Consider the following 17,611-nt stretch of genomic DNA (forward strand, 5'->3'; position numbering starts at 1 on the left):
GTGTTTACGGTCCGTTCGCATTACTTCTTCCTGTCACTGTTCAGGGGAAGATTATTATCAGTTCATTATGCCAAAAATAACTTATCTTGGGACCAGCAAATCCCTGAAGATTTTATTAGCTCGTGGCAAGTACATGCCAAAGAGCTGAACAATATTTGAATTCCTCAGATTTGTATTCCTGGATTACTCCCGAATTGAAATCATGTGTTTCTATGATGCATCTAAGCATATTTACGGATTTTCTTTATATGCCAAACAAGGGACAGTGTTCCTTGACATTCGCCAAAGCTAAGGTGGCTCCCATTAAAGGGAAATCACTCCCTATATTAGACTTGATGTCTATATATCTAGCTCTCAGGTTTTGGAGGCTCTAATGCCTATCAATACCAAATCATTTTTCTTGTGTCTGATGTGCAAGTAGCCCTGTCGTAGGTTTTAAATGGGAAAGGTTCCAAAAAGAATATTTTTGTGGAAAATCATATATCAGATATGTAACCACTAAATTCAAATATGTTTCTTCACCGGACAATCCAGCGGATCTTTTAACCAGAGACATTAACAACCTCTAAGTTCAAACCATTGTTCAAATTTTGAATCTGTGAATCAGATTGGCTTAATCAAGTTAACATCTGCTGGCCCATATCTTCCTTATCCTGTCTTAATGACAATAACAAAAAAATTATGACATGTATGTTCTCGGATGAAGTTAATTCAAATGAGACTCATTTACTAATTAAAATATCTGATTTCTCCACATTATCTAAGGCGATTAATGTCTTAGGAAAAGTTTTAAGATTCGGTGACAAATTATGACACCGAAGTACTGACACCTTTAAAAGAGCTAAATATGAAAAATGAAGCTTTTCCCTTGAAATTGGATTTGAAAAACCTTCATATAAGGTTGCACCCCCAAGGGTGACGGCCCTTGGCTTATTTCTAGAAAAGGATGGACTGATGCGGACCCAAGGATGAATTCAGAACGCCGATATTTTTCCATATGATGTAAAATTTCCTATACTGTTAGGAAAAAATAATCACTTGATCAAGTTGATAATTATTGAATCTCACTTGAATTGTTGTCATATGGGAGCAAACTCTACCCTTAGCAAATTAAGGCTATCCGGTTTTTGGATCCCCCAGAGGAAACAAGCGGTGAAATCTGTTCTCCACAGCTGTATCATATGTAAGAGAATCAATTCTCTACCATGCAAGACCCCCTCTGAGTAAATTTTGTTCAACCCCTCAAATATGTAGGTGTAGATTTTATTGGACATTTTTTTGTCAAAAATAATAATCAGGATGTCAAAATGTCATCCTACTGTTTACTTGTATATGCTTGCGTGTTATACCTGGAATTACTGGCAGACATGAACACATGCTCTTTCTTATTAGCCTTCATTAGGTTCACCAATTTACTTGGTGTGCCCACCCATGTGTATTCCGACAATGCTAAATCATTCTTGGCGTCGGGTATTATATTGTCAGACTATTTGTCTCCGACGAATTTAAAGAACATTTCAAATCAACTACTATTGTTCATTATATCATTCCCCTTTACTCTGCTTGGCATCGGGAAGCTTGGGAAAGAGTGATCAAAACTGTTAAACAGTGTTTGTCAAAGTTGTTGAGTAGGAGGGAAGTCGGTTATTCTTATTTCCTAACCTCCCTTTCAAACGTTCAAAAGGCCATAAATGATAGGCCACTAACATTTATTTCAGCTTCAGAAAGAAGCCTTGATATTTTGATTCCCCACCATTTTTTGCAGACAGGATATCACCCCCTTCACCTGCTTATCCATAATTATAGTTCTGAGGATCTTTCTCTGGAACCTATTAATAGAAATACACTCTTGTGTTCACTTGAACTGAGGGATGAATTTGTCAGTAAATTTAGACGTATTTGGCACAATGACTATTTGCTGTCAATTAGAGAAGTAGAAGCCAACATTAAAGATGACGCCCCTCCTCCAAAGGTTTTGAAGAGCGAAATCATGTTTATCAAATCACCAAAAAAGCTCCGACCCTTCTGGGGTTTGGACAAAGTAATTAAATTATTGGTCGGTAACGACCATAAATCCACTTGGCCTCGGTTTTGAAGGACGGGTGTGTCCAAGTCATTCATTAAAAAACATGATTACCCCTAGAGGTAAAACATGATTCTGAATCTGCAGTAGCAGGATTTACTGAAGAAGGAGGCCCCTTCTTGTGCCCTACATGTTCGATCGCCAATAATGGAACAACATCTTTGGTGTGTTGTGACTGATGCGATAATTGGTATCATTTCAGTTGTGTTGGGGTTGACTAAGCAGGACACCATAGGTGAATGGGTTTGTTCAAATTGTACAGATAAAATATCAAAATAAATTCTTGTATTCCATTATCGGGGTCATCGACTTAAGTTAAAGTCACTTTTTATTTATTATTGATAGTTCATCTAGAATTATTGGTTATAAATTTTGAATTTTAGCAACAGACAGACATTACTAATTATTACTAATTATTAACATTAATATGTTAAGTCCCTCGAGACAAATTTCTTACCTGTCACTTATTGACAGTTTTTTGAAGTACATCATTATTTTATTTAAAAAAAAGTAATGATTATCCATTACTTTTTCTTCGTTTCCTTGGCAGTCTGTGAGAAATTCTGCAGAAATAAGCAGGCTCCTCATTGGTTGGTTTGTCCGCCCACGATTTTGTTTGACCTATTCAGAGTGCTTGTTATTTACTAATTGCCGAGAATGTGCTTGGTACTAAATTTATCGTTTCAGATTACCAGATTTGATACAGACACGGGTTGGAATAGACGATTGAATTCTTACTCGAGGCTTGTAGCCTCAAATTACCTTGTCTCATTCAGACGGTTTAATGCTCTAATGTGGGGCGAAATATTATTATCATTTGCAAACACCAATGCCCTTACGTTGGGCCAATTATTAAATTATTGCACATTGTTTTGCTCTGTGAATCGACTTTCATCATTACAATATCATGTCTGTCAAAAACGAAATTAAGGTCTACTGTGTTTTGTCTGCCATTTGGACAATTATCTAAAGGTCTACTGTGATTTGTCTGCCATTTGGACAATTATCTAAAGTGGATTCCTCCAGGCTACCCCACTTACAGTAACCATCTTGGAAAATATCACTCAACTCTTTCACCAGTGTAGCGTTCTTCATCAGCAGATTTTTTAACACAGCTTTTATCGAAGATGAATTATTACCCCTTTGGGGTGTTACCAGCCCAATAATGGCAGCTGAAGATGACGCATCTTTTGCAACTTGGATCTTTTTGCTTTAATAAAATTTACATTGAAGTTTAAAAGGTGAGCCTGTTGTAATTCTGATTAGTTTTCTTTCATTCTGCCAGGGGCAAAACCTATGTGTGGAAATTTTTTACAGGATTTAATAATTGAGAGAGAGGACATTTCCAGCTATTCTGTAGCTGAATACCTTGTGAAGTAGATTTTTGGCATACCCTACCAAAAGACTTTGATATGTCAAGAGCAATTGCTCTAGAAACTAAGCCCTGTGAAGTAATTCACTAATCCTATGCGGTATTACAGTTAGCACATCAGCTATAGATTTAGCAGAACAAAACTGAGGAGGTTATTTTTGCTGAGGTGGTTGACCACTTCTTTATTTATCACAGATTTCAGCAACTTACTCATGAAATTTTAAGTCAAATCAAAATCTCAGTATATATGTAATATAACTTAATGTGCATGAATTTTACTTACTATCGTTGCTTATTTTTCCAATCTTTTTCTTGGCAATTTTGTTCTTTATTAGCTTTTTGGAGAAAAATGATAAAACGATCGAGACGACAACAACCTAAAAAAATGATTGTAAAATTGTTTATTTTAACTTTGGATTTCATGGTGAAATCTTTCATTGAAAGAGAATCTATATACAACAAAATAGAATTAAAATAAAATGCTGAAAAATAGAGTATTTAAAATTTAAAGATTGGCATGAAATATTAAATTCTAGTATTATAGAAAATTTTCGACAAAGATGTCGTATACTAATATGGAATGAAGCAAATTGCTTGATATTTATATACATTGTAGGTATTATATATTTGAATAACATTAAATCAGTGTATATTTTTAGTAGATGGAATAAGTAGATAAACTGAAACAAACTAGTTAAAATATTAACACAAAAAATGATGAAGATCTTTCATGTAGACCGAAATATCGGAACTCATGAAAACTTAAACATGTTTCTAATACATAAATCGATCAACCAATCAATAAGTAGAATTAAATGACACATAAAAACTAATTCTGTGTATTTCAAGCGTAAATAATTTGCCATGGATCGTTAATTACAGTGATTAAGTCATTGAGTAAGGACCTCAGAAGCAAAAGACAAAAAGCAAGTTTACGTCAATCAGTGATTGACTCAATCACTGAATCCGTCAAAAATAATAAACGAAATAAAACATTCGACAAAACATTTCGGAATTCTGTAGTATGGAAGGGAAGCTATTTAAATACCAAAACGTAGTTTTGGAAACCAGGTGTGGAAAAAAATGCCTTCGGTGGATTTCATTCTCGAGTAGGTGACACATGCGATTCTCAGTCAGCGTTATAAAGGCAAAGCCTAATGGCATCATGTTGCCTTTCACAGGAAAGCATGGGAAGTTATTTCGAAACTCACACACCATTGTAGTGTACTCCCATTGTCGGTGGTAGACATAACTTTTACTATAATAACTTTTAATAATAAACAAACGAAAATGAATTTGGTCTAATAGTAGAAAACAAACAAACAAACAAAAACAAAACAAAAACAAGAAATAACAACAACAATATCCACTTTTTATTTCAAAAGATTTCGATTTGAACTCCTGTGCGAATTTATCTTGTTAAGAAAGAATACCTTAAAAATATGTTTTTCTCATGATTTGGATTTTTAAGCTTCGTATTATATTATGCAAGATTGTAATTGATACATTTTCTTATGCTGATAAAGAAAATCTTCAATCTGTTGGAAAGTTTGTTAATGAAATAATTTTTATGCACGTACTGAATAGACTCATGTTTATTTCTAGAACTAGATTTGAATATTTTTAATTATAATTAATATGTTTTTAAATCTTTTCAATCTACTCTATTAATAAATGAAGGTTCCGATTAATATAACCGATTAATTATTACTGTTAGACGTTCCTATTTTGAAAATAAATAATTAATTGTTATTATTATTTTTCTATCCTTTGCAAATGATTCAAATTTTAGTATGTTATTATGGATGATAACGACTAGGGGTTATCAAAATTTCAGCTTTTCACAGTTGTTATTTCTAACAAATATTAAGTTTTAAAATGTTGTTCCTTAGTTTTGGTTGGTTGGTTGTTTTTGTTTTACGGCATATCAAACCTTTTCGAGTTATTTAATGCCGAATCCAAAGATTTTGAAGAAAAATTTTTGATAGAATATATTTGCTGTTTTCAAGTCGGTTTCTATTTAACCCGTAGTTGGGACCCTAACAGGTACTACCACTCCGGGTTAGAGTGGATCTGGGAGCAATGGTAATTAAAGGGTGGCTCTACACTCCCCAAAGCCTGCAAGCTGAGTATGACCTTCACCTTCACCGAGGTGAACGATTTATATGACCTTCACCGACTTGCGCGACTTGACACACAAAAATAAACCGCCTCTTAATCACCTGCTAACGCACGCGTCACTGTAACGTCCAATGACAACAACAACAACAACCTTCTCACTCGACCTGCCTTTATACCACTATCTCAATTCCTTCTCTTGCGCATGCGCCTGTAGATTCCTGACATCCTCGAGACTTCCGCTTATAAAAACCCAAGTTTTGTTGTCGCGCATGCCTATACAAGGCACAAACACGAGGGCGTTTGTTGTGTTGGTAAGTACTACACTCCCCCCTGATCTGATGACCACATAAAGTGCACTCCGGGGGTGGCCTCTTAGTTCGTTGGCTTCTGCGAAGGGTGGCATTTACAATCTCGGATTCAGGTTCTGGTTCTGGTTCTGGTTCTGTGTGAGGTTCTGGTTCTGGTTCTGGTTCTGATCCTGCCTGATCAGACGAACTACAACTACCACTCTCTTGCTCGGTGACCTCACTCATTAGCAGCTCATCATCTGATGATTCATCGCTCTCTGTAGTTGTGGGATGTACTTCACTAGCCGGGCGAAGATCGCGCACATGGCGTGGGGTTCCATCAACAAGGACCGACTGCTGGCTGACCACTCCAGATATTCGTCCTCGCTTGAACTTGGTGGTGCACCGGTTTCCAGGGGGTCTAACCCAAACTGGATCCCCTACCTTGTATTTGTTATGACTCTCCTCGTCGATTGGTTGGACAGTGTCAATGCCCTTTATCCTAACACGGTATTTGTGTATGGCATTGGCCGGTGCTGTTGTTAGTGTCTTCCCATCCTTTGGTGTGATGTTATACCAATACGTGGCCTCCGTAATGGTGCATTGCTTTCTGGCAGCAATTCTCTTGATGCTGCGATGGCTCCTCTCAGCAATGCCATTCCCTGATGGCACATGAGCACATCGCAGTCGTAGTCGGACACCCCACTCATTCAACAACTGCCGAACTTGGTGGCTACAAAAAGCAGCATCGTTGTCCGTCAATATCTCTTCCGGCGCACCTCGCTCAGAAAAGATAGATGACAGTTGGCGGACAACATTCGCTGAGTCCTGCCTGGTCATTTGCCGCCACACCGCAAAACGAGTGGGTCCACAGTCGATAAGGGTTAGAAAGGGCTTACCACTGTAATGGGTAATATCCATCGCTAATCGTTGCCACACATGCTCAACTTCCAATCGCCCCTTCTGCCATTGCTCAGGTGCAGGATCGATAGACTGGCATGCCTCACAGTGCTTGATGATCTGCCTGACATCCGCCCTTGTCACTGCCGGGTTCACAAGCCTCGCAAAATACAAAGTTCTTTTGATACCTGGATGTCCACTCTGCACATGAATTCTTTGTATTTGGCATGAGCTAATCGCGCCAACTGCGCAAGATCGAGTAGTGAACTCCACGCCTGTCTTCACAGCTTCATACCATTTGTGAGGCAGACGGGTTAGTTGGTCTGCACGATTACAGTGTGATGCCACGAGCGTTACACTCACCGACAGGTCATATTCTGATACCAGACTCTTCAGGGTGTTTAGCCTCCGCCGGATTAACATCTCACTGGCTGCCTTAGTACGGACTCTTGTTCGTCCCGAGAGAGTGTCGGACACCCAGTGGTAGACGCAGAGAGAATCCGAGTACAAGTGTAACTTCTTCGATTGCCATTGCAGTGCCAGATTTAAACCCTTCACAACAGCATCCAGTTCCGCCAGGTTGATGTGTTGAGCATCATTCACGGGTCGCAGCCAGCATGCATCTTCAATTACATTTCCACGTTGCTCCAATAACACTCCCAATGCCAAAGAACTAGCGTCATCCCACACATTCACAGTGTCCCCATCGACACACCATTCTCCACGGGCAGGATCCTCCTTGTTAACTCTCTCTAGGGTTTCTGTCGTCATCAGAGTTAGAAGAGCATCATCAGATACATCATCCCAACCTGTAGTTACTAAACTTGCCCTGCGTTTGATGACGCCCACAGCTGCTCGGAGCCAGCCACACGCTGGTAAGTGACCAATAAGTTTCCCACACAAGGAAAAAATAGTCCGCCGCGTAATAACATCAGGGATGGTTGGAATTTCACTGCCACGCCTCCATCGTAAGGTACCGTCTTTCCCATAAACGTCCAATCCTAATACCCGTGCTCCATCCCTCAGACGTTCGGGATCCTTGCACTCCAACCCGAATTGAGCTAACTTTTCTCTGACGTGCGACGCAGATTGTACGTCTTCATTGACATACACGTCATCAATATAGGCCGATGTTGCGTCCTCAGTGGTCTTTTCCTGGGACAACATTGCATTTACGATGGTCTTCATGATTTGCGGTGCCACATTCAGCCCAAAGCCAAGCCGAGTAAGGCAGTATCTCTGACCCCGGAACCACACTGTCTGGAACGGCCACAATGTCTCATCCACTCGCACCTGCAAATAAGCCTTCCGCAAGTCTACTATAGACACATTGGAGCCCTTCTGGCGCCATTCTCTCAGCTTGCTGGCGCACACGTCAGCATCGGCAGTGTACGTCTCAATGTATTTATTGAGTTCACGATAGTCCAGCACCGGACGAACTTTTGATTTGTTATGCTGGACTACAGCCATTAAGGGAATCAGACCCTTGGGTGGTCCCAGCTTGTTGGGGCAGGGAATCAGCCATCCATCCTGGATCCATGCCTCAAGTTCCTTCTCGTAATCATTACGGGCTTCGTTGGGTATCGAGTACTCTGCAATGCTATTCTTGAGTTCGGTTGGCGCCCTTCCTTCTGTCCACTTCCACGATGCAGTCCATACTTTTTGGTGAGGGTCGTAGTCCACCTTAAAATCAGGCCGATCAATGTGAACTGCAGCACACACTGGGGTTTCCAAAAATCGCACAGTCCCATCTCTTCCGATAACCACTCCCCCCAGTGCCTTAATAGCATCATATCCCAACAGTACATCGAATCCCAGCAAATCCCCTCGCATTACCAGCACATTAATGTTTGCGGCCACACCAGAGTCTGTGTGGACTTTGACAGTTCCGGCTCCACAGCAAGCTTGCGTATTGCCACCTATTATGGTTACTTTGATGTTCTGCTTTGTCCAGTTTCGACACAACTTGGCACTCATGATGGTGTGTGAGCACCGGGAGTCAAGAAGAGCTGAACAAGGCACTTGGTCCAACGTACACATTTATTGTCGGTTGCGCCTCAATTAAATCTTGTCCGGGGAACAGGGCGGCGCTGACGTCCTGCCTCCTGATGCATTTCCCGCACAATTTTGGGATAAATGTCCATAGCTACCACATTGGAAACAACGCGGGCGCCCCCGCCCCTTGTTAGTACAATTTCTTGCGATATGGCCTCGCTAGCCACAGCAGAAACATCTCCCATTGGTCGTGGGTCTCAAACTGGGACTCTTTTCAGCATTAGTCTTGGCTGTCTGCGCCATCATTACAACCGGTTCCCTCAGGTCCTCCTCATCTCTGATAATGGCTCGAGCGCATTCTAACAAATGTTCCATGGGCGTTACAGATATGCTGGTGGAAGCCCTCAACAGTTGCTTAACATGGGTGGGAAGGCTGGCCACAAACGCATACGCCAGTGTTTGCTCTGACACTCCATTGCCAAATAGAACTGCAAGTTTCTTCAACTCCGCGAAGAAGACATCCACGGTTTCTCCTGGCATGAGCTTCCTAGTGGCAAATGTTTCGTAGGCCGTACAGGGATCCATGGCAAATGCCTTGTATAAAGCATTTTTTATACAGGGAATATCAGCCTTCTCCACAGCACTCAGTTGCTGATATACACTTAGGGCGCCTCCAGCCAATCTTAGGGGAATCACGGTATGCACCCCCTTTACTTCACAGAGGTTGCAGGTCAGCTCAACCCTTTCGACCCAGTCGACAACAGAAGTGGATCCATCGAATTCGGGTATCAGTTTTAAATCAAACTTTGCCCCAGCCATAGTTGTCCAGGAAAAGAGACAAAATGAAATAGCCGAAATAGCTTATGACCGAGGTGAACGATTTATATGACCTTCACCGACGTGCGCGACTTGACACACAAAAATAAACCGCCTCTTAATCACCTGCTAACGCACGCGTCACTGTAACGTCCAATGACAACAACAACCTACTCACTCGACCTGCCTTTATACCACTATCTCAATCCCTTCTCTTGCGCATGCGCCTGTAGATTCCTGACAACCTCGAGACTTCCGCTTATAAAAACCCAAGTTTTATTGTCGCGCATGCCTATACAAGGCACAAACACGAGGGCGTTTGTTGTGTTGGTAAGTACTACACTGAGGCCTCACCACTGGATATAGTTTAAGGCCATATACAGGACCCTTAGTTTTGGACGCTACTGTAAAGAAATCCAAGAGAGTGCACGATTGCTTATAAATTCTGAAATCTGAAACTGTCATGCTAATTTAACTTGATCTTCTATAACAATAAAAATGAATAAAATATAATTTTTTTTTCTGGAAAGCAGTCATAATATTACAAATCTAATATCGCTATTACCAAGATATAGTGCTTAATGTGTTTTATTTGCAGTATATTTTCTATGGTAAATCGATTCAATTGGAAATGACAGTGCAGATCATCTATATTTGATAGCATTTGTCATTTTTATAGTAAGTATTGTTATGGGCACAAATCTATTACGTATTACTTTCACTAAATGCAATGGTGCATGTGCAAATAAGGATGTGCAACTAATAATGATAAGCAACTCACTTTTAATGGATCCACAATGAAACAAGATTCAAAAAAAGAGAAGAAGAATGTGGTCAGCCATCCTTCGGACTTTTCTTTGCCCCATTCTTGACTGTAGAGTATAATGAAAAAACCTGGGACCAAAATAGCTAGTGCGACGAGAACCCAGGCAATATAAACACAAAACCATGGCAATGTTTGACCCTCAGATTCCTCTGATAAATTATCCATTTTTCGACCGCTAGCTGCAATATCATCACTGGACAGATAACTGTCTTCGAGGAGTTCTTTAGATGATGATTTCCTGAGGGATTGTTTTGGTTTGGGCTTTGATTTCTTAAAAAGTGTCATTATTATAATAATTGGCAATGTAGAAATGATAATTCCCATAAAACTTGTCCAAATCATTGTGAATGAAAACCGAATTGGGCCAATTTCCACAAACTGGGCTGGTTTACTGTAGAACATTGCGTTTGATATCATCGTAAGAAAGAGCAAGGCGAATGCTGGTCATTATTTAAAAGAAAAAAAGAGAAAAGAAAAATTATTGAAAAGTTATTCATTATTATTATTATTATTATTATTATTATTATTATTATTATTATTAGGAAGAGAGAGAAAGAGAGAGAGAGAGCGAGAGAGTTGAATGCATTATTGTAATTAACCAAATGATGTATTTCAAAATATATTTTTCTAAATAAATATCTAAATAATCGGAGTAACCTGTTGAAAGTCGTTTCTTTCTGTTAAAGGACGATTCCAATGGTCTGAACACAATGGATAACCATATGTGTTCGTCCGTTATCTTCTGTCGAGTGTGCTCAAAAAATTTATTATTGAAAGAAAGAAGTTCATTTCCGGTGCTCACAGGAAGCACCCTGGAGATTGATCCATCACCCTCTTCAACGGCGAGCCAGGAATTACACAGAAACACATAACTGGAAAGAGAAACGCGACAAACTTAAATAACATTTTGAATGTGAGCAGAGAAATACGAACTATATATGCCGTCTTACCTCAGAAAACGTACACTTCTGCTAACCAAGAAAATATAACACTATTTTTATATAGAAATATTTTTTATTCAGAAATATTTTTTATATAGAAATATTTTTTATATAGAAATATTTTTATACAGAAATATTTTTTATATAGAAATATTTTTATATAGAAATGTTTTATACATAGAAATATTTTTATAAAGAAATTTTTTTATATAGAAATATTTTTTATATAGTAATATTTTTTATATAGAAATATTTTTATATAGAAATATTTTTTATTTAGAAATATTTTTATATAGAAATATTTTTTTATCCAGAAATATTTTTATATAGAAACATTTTTATATAGAAATATTTTTATACAGAAATATTTTTATATAGAAATATTTTTATATAGAAATATTTTTTATTTAGAAATATTTTTTATATAGAAATACTTTTATATAGAAATATTTTTATATAGAAATATTTTTATATAGAAATATTTTTATACAGAAATATTTTTTATATAGAAATATTTTTGTATAGAAATACTTTTATATAGAAATATTTTTGTATAGAAATATTTTTTATATAGAAATATTATTTATATAGAAATACGCAAAACTGTTGCAACTGCACTATAGAATGACACGAATATCAAAATACAAGGTCAAGTTTTCAAAGTTTGAGCTGAGAGGCAGAGCCAAGCTGTGAAGCACTTCTTTCTATTTCATTGCATGATTCTGTGTCAAACCAGAATAGAAGCTCATTTGTATTATTTATTTATTCGGACAACAGGTACCTCCATATTATTTCACATTAGCTCGGTTTTCAAGAGATAAAGAAAAATACGCTATTTCACTATTTTGTGTTTACAAAATCACAAATATTTCATGTTGCTTAAATAGAGAGCAAATAAGAAATATACAGTTTACAAGACTAAAATCAACGATATATTCTGAGATTGCCTAGTGAAATCAATTCTCTATATCTATCTCTATTATTATATAAAAGGAACTTTCTGTGTGTGTGTGTGTGTGTGTGTGTGTGTGTGTGTGTTCGTTCCCTATGGAATCGAAAACAGCTGGGCCAATGTTTATGAAATTTCACATGAAATACTTTATGTGCCTGGCAGTATTCTTAGATAGGTTTTGTATCGAAATGTTTTTGGTAAGTATCGATAACCGATAATCAAAATAATCTAAGGAAAGAAGGAACAGGCGATTTTGACCAAAGTTAACACCTTACACAACCTAACATCACAAGTGTATTTAAGAATTTTATTACCACACAAGCCGAAAGGCCAGACATGTAAAATCAACAGTAGGTTCTTTGATGTAACAGGGGTGCATTTGAAATGAATGTTTCTGTTTAAAGCACAATCACACCATACTACTTGACTTTTTCATTTTAAACTTAAATTCAAGCTATTATCATCGCACAAGCAGTAAGGCCAGGCATATAAAATCAATATTAAGTTCTTTGATATGACAGGGGTGTGTTCGAAATGAATGTTTCTGTTAAAGCATGATACTTGACTTTTGCATATTTAAACTTTATATTTTATAAAATAACCAGTAGGCTCTCTACAGTGCAATGTAGACTACAATATATTGCGCACTAAGTCACTGCGAGGGGATAGGCATGTAAGCTTCCTCCAGGTGCACCGCGATGAGTTCCCGACTAGAGCAAGCAATTGATTTGATTGAAAAATGGTCGATTTCACCGATTTCGATGACACTAAAAATAATGGAGTGTGAAATATTCGTTGATCATCATTCAATTCCGAGCAACGTCGGGTCTCGCTGCTATAAAGCTATAAAGGTTATAATAGATATCTTTATTAGACACACCTAAAAGTAAGCTTGTAATGTTGTTTACAATTCCAAACGTCCTTAATCAGACATTTCTAATTTCTTAGATATTTTTGTCACTGCTGGAAATGATTTATTGAAAAATAGAGAGAGGGGCACAGGTGGGAGAAGATGTGTTCTCTTGGTCTACCCCGAGATCTGCCCTTCGAATTATAACAAAAAGGAAAACAAAATTATACTTCAAGTAAGAAAAACACAAACTTTTTTTTTCATACTATTACAAAAGCCTTACTTTTCAGAAGTCTGTAAATCTGTAATTTCTATTTTGTTTAAATACCATGATGCATTATCACCCACTCCGCTATTGTCATGCCAAATGTGCAAGTATTGCATGTGACCCAAAGATTCATTGGTGCTCATCAAGAATTTTAGGATGCTGCCTGTATTAAATGCCTGCAAGCAAATAAGAAAATTCAATTTAATATCTTTCATTTTTAATTTAACAAAAAATTCTCTGATTAAAAAGAGTAACTTTAAATTATTTCATTACAATTTTAAAAACAAATATATTTCCTAAATAGAACAAGAATAGTTGCAAAATCCAACAGTAACGCTTATTTCTGCTAGTCATCACACATTTCAGAAAAACGTCTTTACCTTTTGATGTCCTTCCGTCAGTGAGTGGATTTGTGTGTCTACAATCTCTCCAGCAACTTTAAAGTAGATTCGAGACTTTGTTCCTGATCCATATTGAAGTCCTGTATAGACAGATATTATGTACCAAAAGGGATCCGTGGCTACGTTGTCAACCAAGGGGACAATAGACCACTAGAAAGAACAGAAACACAAACAAAAAACCGTTTATATATATATATATATATATATATATATATATATATATATATATATATATATATATATATGAGAGAAACTGTGTGAAATGGAAAAAATTAAAAATTAATGAGTCATAGTGACTACTGGTTTAATATCATTAGACTTAATAAAATAAAAATCACCTAGTCATGGCTGACGGAACGACAACAATCTACCCCGTGAATTAAATATTAATATCAATGATCAATACATACCCTGAAGACAAAACTTGTACCTTGTCCACTCTGGAATTCATTTCCAAGTTTGCAGCAAAACTAATTTCATCTATAGGCACATTTAACCAGTCTCTTTTAAAAAAAAGTCTAGAATAGTGAATGATACTGAAAAGCGTAATACATTAGTTACTTGAGACTATTGATACATTTAAACGAACTTGAAAGGCTATACAATCATTGTAGAGAAAGCTGTAGTACATATTATGTTAGAAAAGGCCTAGCAGTATACCATTCATAGACATCTATATCATCAAAAATAAACCTTATCCAAAAACAATTATCTTTAAAGCTGAGAATAGTGAAATAATGAAAATGAAATAATAATGACAGAGTGCTTGCGTCTTGCAGTAGCATCTAAAATATTTGATATTTCTGGCAAATAAAAAAAAATAGTGAATTGTAGTTGAACTGAGTATGTAAGTAGCAAGAGAACTCAGTGAGGTTAATTGGTTAGGATTCTAGAAAATGTAGGAGCAAAGAGATTACAATACAGAGACAACAAATTTTGTATGAACGAAGGAGGAGTTTCTTTCCAATAAAAGCAAGCCAAAGTTGTTGATTAATATAATCTTAGTGCAAATGATGCAACAAACTGTGAGAAAGATGGAGATGTGTAAATAGTAGAAGCTGTAGTTATCATCTTATAAATCAACCATCTCATTGATGAAGAACCTAGCCGGTTGGTATTACCCTTTTACCATGAGAAAATTGGCAAGGAATTTTTCTTTCAATTTGACAATATCTGAACTTGGAAAGGTTTCCTTGGGAATCATATTTGCACTGGTTTGTTTGCATAGGACTTCAAAATCTTCAGTTTTAGAGAAACATCTGTGTTTCAGCAAAAGAAAAAATCTTAGATAGTTGTTCCTAAATTTTCTGTATTTCACGCAAACATAAAACTGCTGATGTGATCATTGTGATATAACTGACTCTGTAAGAAGGTTATTGCAGGCATTCATCATATCATATATTCACTCATATAATCGGCTACAATACACATCTCAAAACGAACTTATCTCCAATTCCAGAGATGGTTACGAATGAAAACTTGAACTTTACAAAATGGGGAGGCACAATATATATGCCAATAATGTTGAATAAGCCATGTTGCAACCATCTTGCTTGGTTCACTGTGACTATTCATAGCACTTAGTTTTAGTTGTAAGACATCGATTTGAGTGCAATACTATGTATGGATCTTGTTAGAATAGAACATGTGAAAATATAATTCTATATGAAAATGCAAACTGAATTTCAGAAATTATTACCAAGTAATGTAATAAAGGAGATTTGCTTACAGTCAAACGATGAATAACATAATTCAGCAAAAGAAAAAGTCTTAGATAGTTGTTCCTAAATTTTCTGTATTTCGCGCTCATTTCAGGACAGCTGCAAAACATCGACCTAAAATGTTTCATCATTAAATTTAAGCCTAATTTTAATTTTTAATTTTAGAACTAATTGTGTTGTATTTTTTAAATTTAGAACTAATTGCGTTTTATTTTTATGTCATATTTAAATGCTTTCTGATGTTGGACTATTTTTGATATGCTGTTCGATGCACAAGCCAACATATAAAACAATTTCTTGCAATTTTATTGGTTATTCAGCAATTTGATACAACTTTTGAATAATATTTAAATGATGAATTTGACATTTCACCTTAAAGTTAATTCTATGTCCTCAAAACTAACAACAGAAATGAATTCTTTTACCCCAAAACATGATATTGCATAATTCTTTACTAGCGGGGGTGCCTGCGTTGCCCGGGTGTGTGGAGGTATATTAAGGATTCCCAGTGGGAGGGCGGGGGTGAAGAGAGGTGTTAAAAAAGTGGTAGTGTTGTGGTGTTCTCCAGCATTGCTTGGGTTGAGTAAGGAACCCCGGGGATGGGGATTAAAAAAAAAAAAAAAAAAAAATTGGTAGTAGCGGGGATGGGGGTGCGAAACAACAATAGGCAGTTTGGGTAGAGAGAAAAAAAAGTGGTAGTAGGCAGGAAGGCTTGAACCTGGAACACGAAGGAGCAAAAAAAAAAAAAAAAATGCGATGTGTTTGCTAATGTCTCCATCGTCCAACTGGAAGTTCAGAACGTTGAAATTAAGCCAACTCTATCCAACTGAGATGATGACTTTAAAAAATGGCGACGTAAAACCCGACCCCTCCTTGTGAGAAAACTGCCCAGTTGAGGGTAAAGGAATTAATGTTTTGTGCCAATTTTTCGATATTTGTTGTCCGAAGGGTTGAGGTTTAAAACGATACTGGTTTCCTCAGGTTCCGTCTGCTCTGTCAAAAGTTTTGGGGAGACACACACACACACACACACGCACATGCGCACACACATTTTGCCTTTTATAGCAAGGGTACCCGGCATTTCTCGGGTGTGTGGAGGTGTATTAAGGTCCCCGGAGGAGGGTGAAGAGAGAAAAAAAATGTGGTAGTGTTGTGGGACTCCCTGGCGCTGCTTGGGTTGAGTAAAGAACCCCTGGGTGTGGATTAAAAAAAAAATAAATTGGTAGTAACGGTGTGCGAAACAACAGTAGGCAATTTGGGTAGAGAGAAAAAAAAAACAAGTGGTAGCAGGCAGGCAGACTTGAACCCATAATGCAAAGGAGGAAAAAAACATGACTCCATCGTCCGGTCGGAAGTTAGGAACGTTGAAATTAAGCAAACTCAATACAGCCAATATGATGACTTGCAAAAATGGTGACGCAAAAATCCCCGACCCTTCTTTGTAGAAAACTGCCCAGTTGAGAGTGAAGGAATTAATGTTTTGGGCCAATTTTTCGATATTTGTCGTCTGAAGGGTCGAGGTTTAAAACGATACTGGCTTTGTCAGGTTCCGTCGCATCTGTCGAAAGTTTTTGTGTGACACACACACACACACACACACACACACACACACACACACACACACACACACACACACACACACACACACACACACACACACACACACATTTTGCCCTTTATATATATATGTTGGATAATTAACATTGTTGAAAGTTAATTAATATTATCCACCTATCTGTCTATCTATCTATTTATCTATATATTCAATAATATTCTTAAAATAGTTTATATTGGGAATTATTTTTTGTTTATAGGATAAAGTGTAGCGATGGGTTTTAGCTGAAGATGTTTACATAAATTAGTTAAGTTAAATAAACAAAATAACCTTGGCAGGTAGACGTGGAAAGGTCACATATTAAAGATATGTGTGCTTTTTGAATGATGGTGTAACGGAACTGAGGTCAAAAGGTTGGAAAGTTTAGTCAGTCAGAGAGTTGGAGTTTAGTCATGAGAGTGAATAGATGTAGTTCAAGCCAGGAACAAGCATGTAGACGAAATGCAGACTCTTGTGAAGACCA

At 37.2% G+C, this 17,611-nt stretch overlaps 1 protein-coding gene across 1 annotated transcript in view; it reads right to left on the minus strand.

The window, feature by feature from the left end:
- Nucleotides 1-17,611, minus strand: part of LOC145292252 (polycystin-1-like protein 2) — a 137,744-nt gene that overhangs the window by 25,565 nt on the left and 94,568 nt on the right. The window contains exons 6-10 of the mRNA XM_080138573.1: nt 13,792-13,962; nt 13,427-13,587; nt 11,058-11,272; nt 10,356-10,840; nt 3,739-3,832 (exon numbers count right to left, since the gene is read on the minus strand). Of these exons, the coding sequence (XP_079994699.1) occupies nt 3,739-3,832; nt 10,356-10,840; nt 11,058-11,272; nt 13,427-13,587; nt 13,792-13,962 (1,126 nt within the window). The remainder of the gene's footprint in view (nt 1-3,738; nt 3,833-10,355; nt 10,841-11,057; nt 11,273-13,426; nt 13,588-13,791; nt 13,963-17,611) is intronic.

Source organism: Euprymna scolopes, chromosome 13 (genome assembly GCF_053919585.1).
Source record: "Euprymna scolopes isolate OS-2025 chromosome 13, ASM5391958v1, whole genome shotgun sequence".
Taxonomy (NCBI): Eukaryota; Metazoa; Mollusca; class Cephalopoda; order Sepiida; family Sepiolidae; genus Euprymna; species Euprymna scolopes.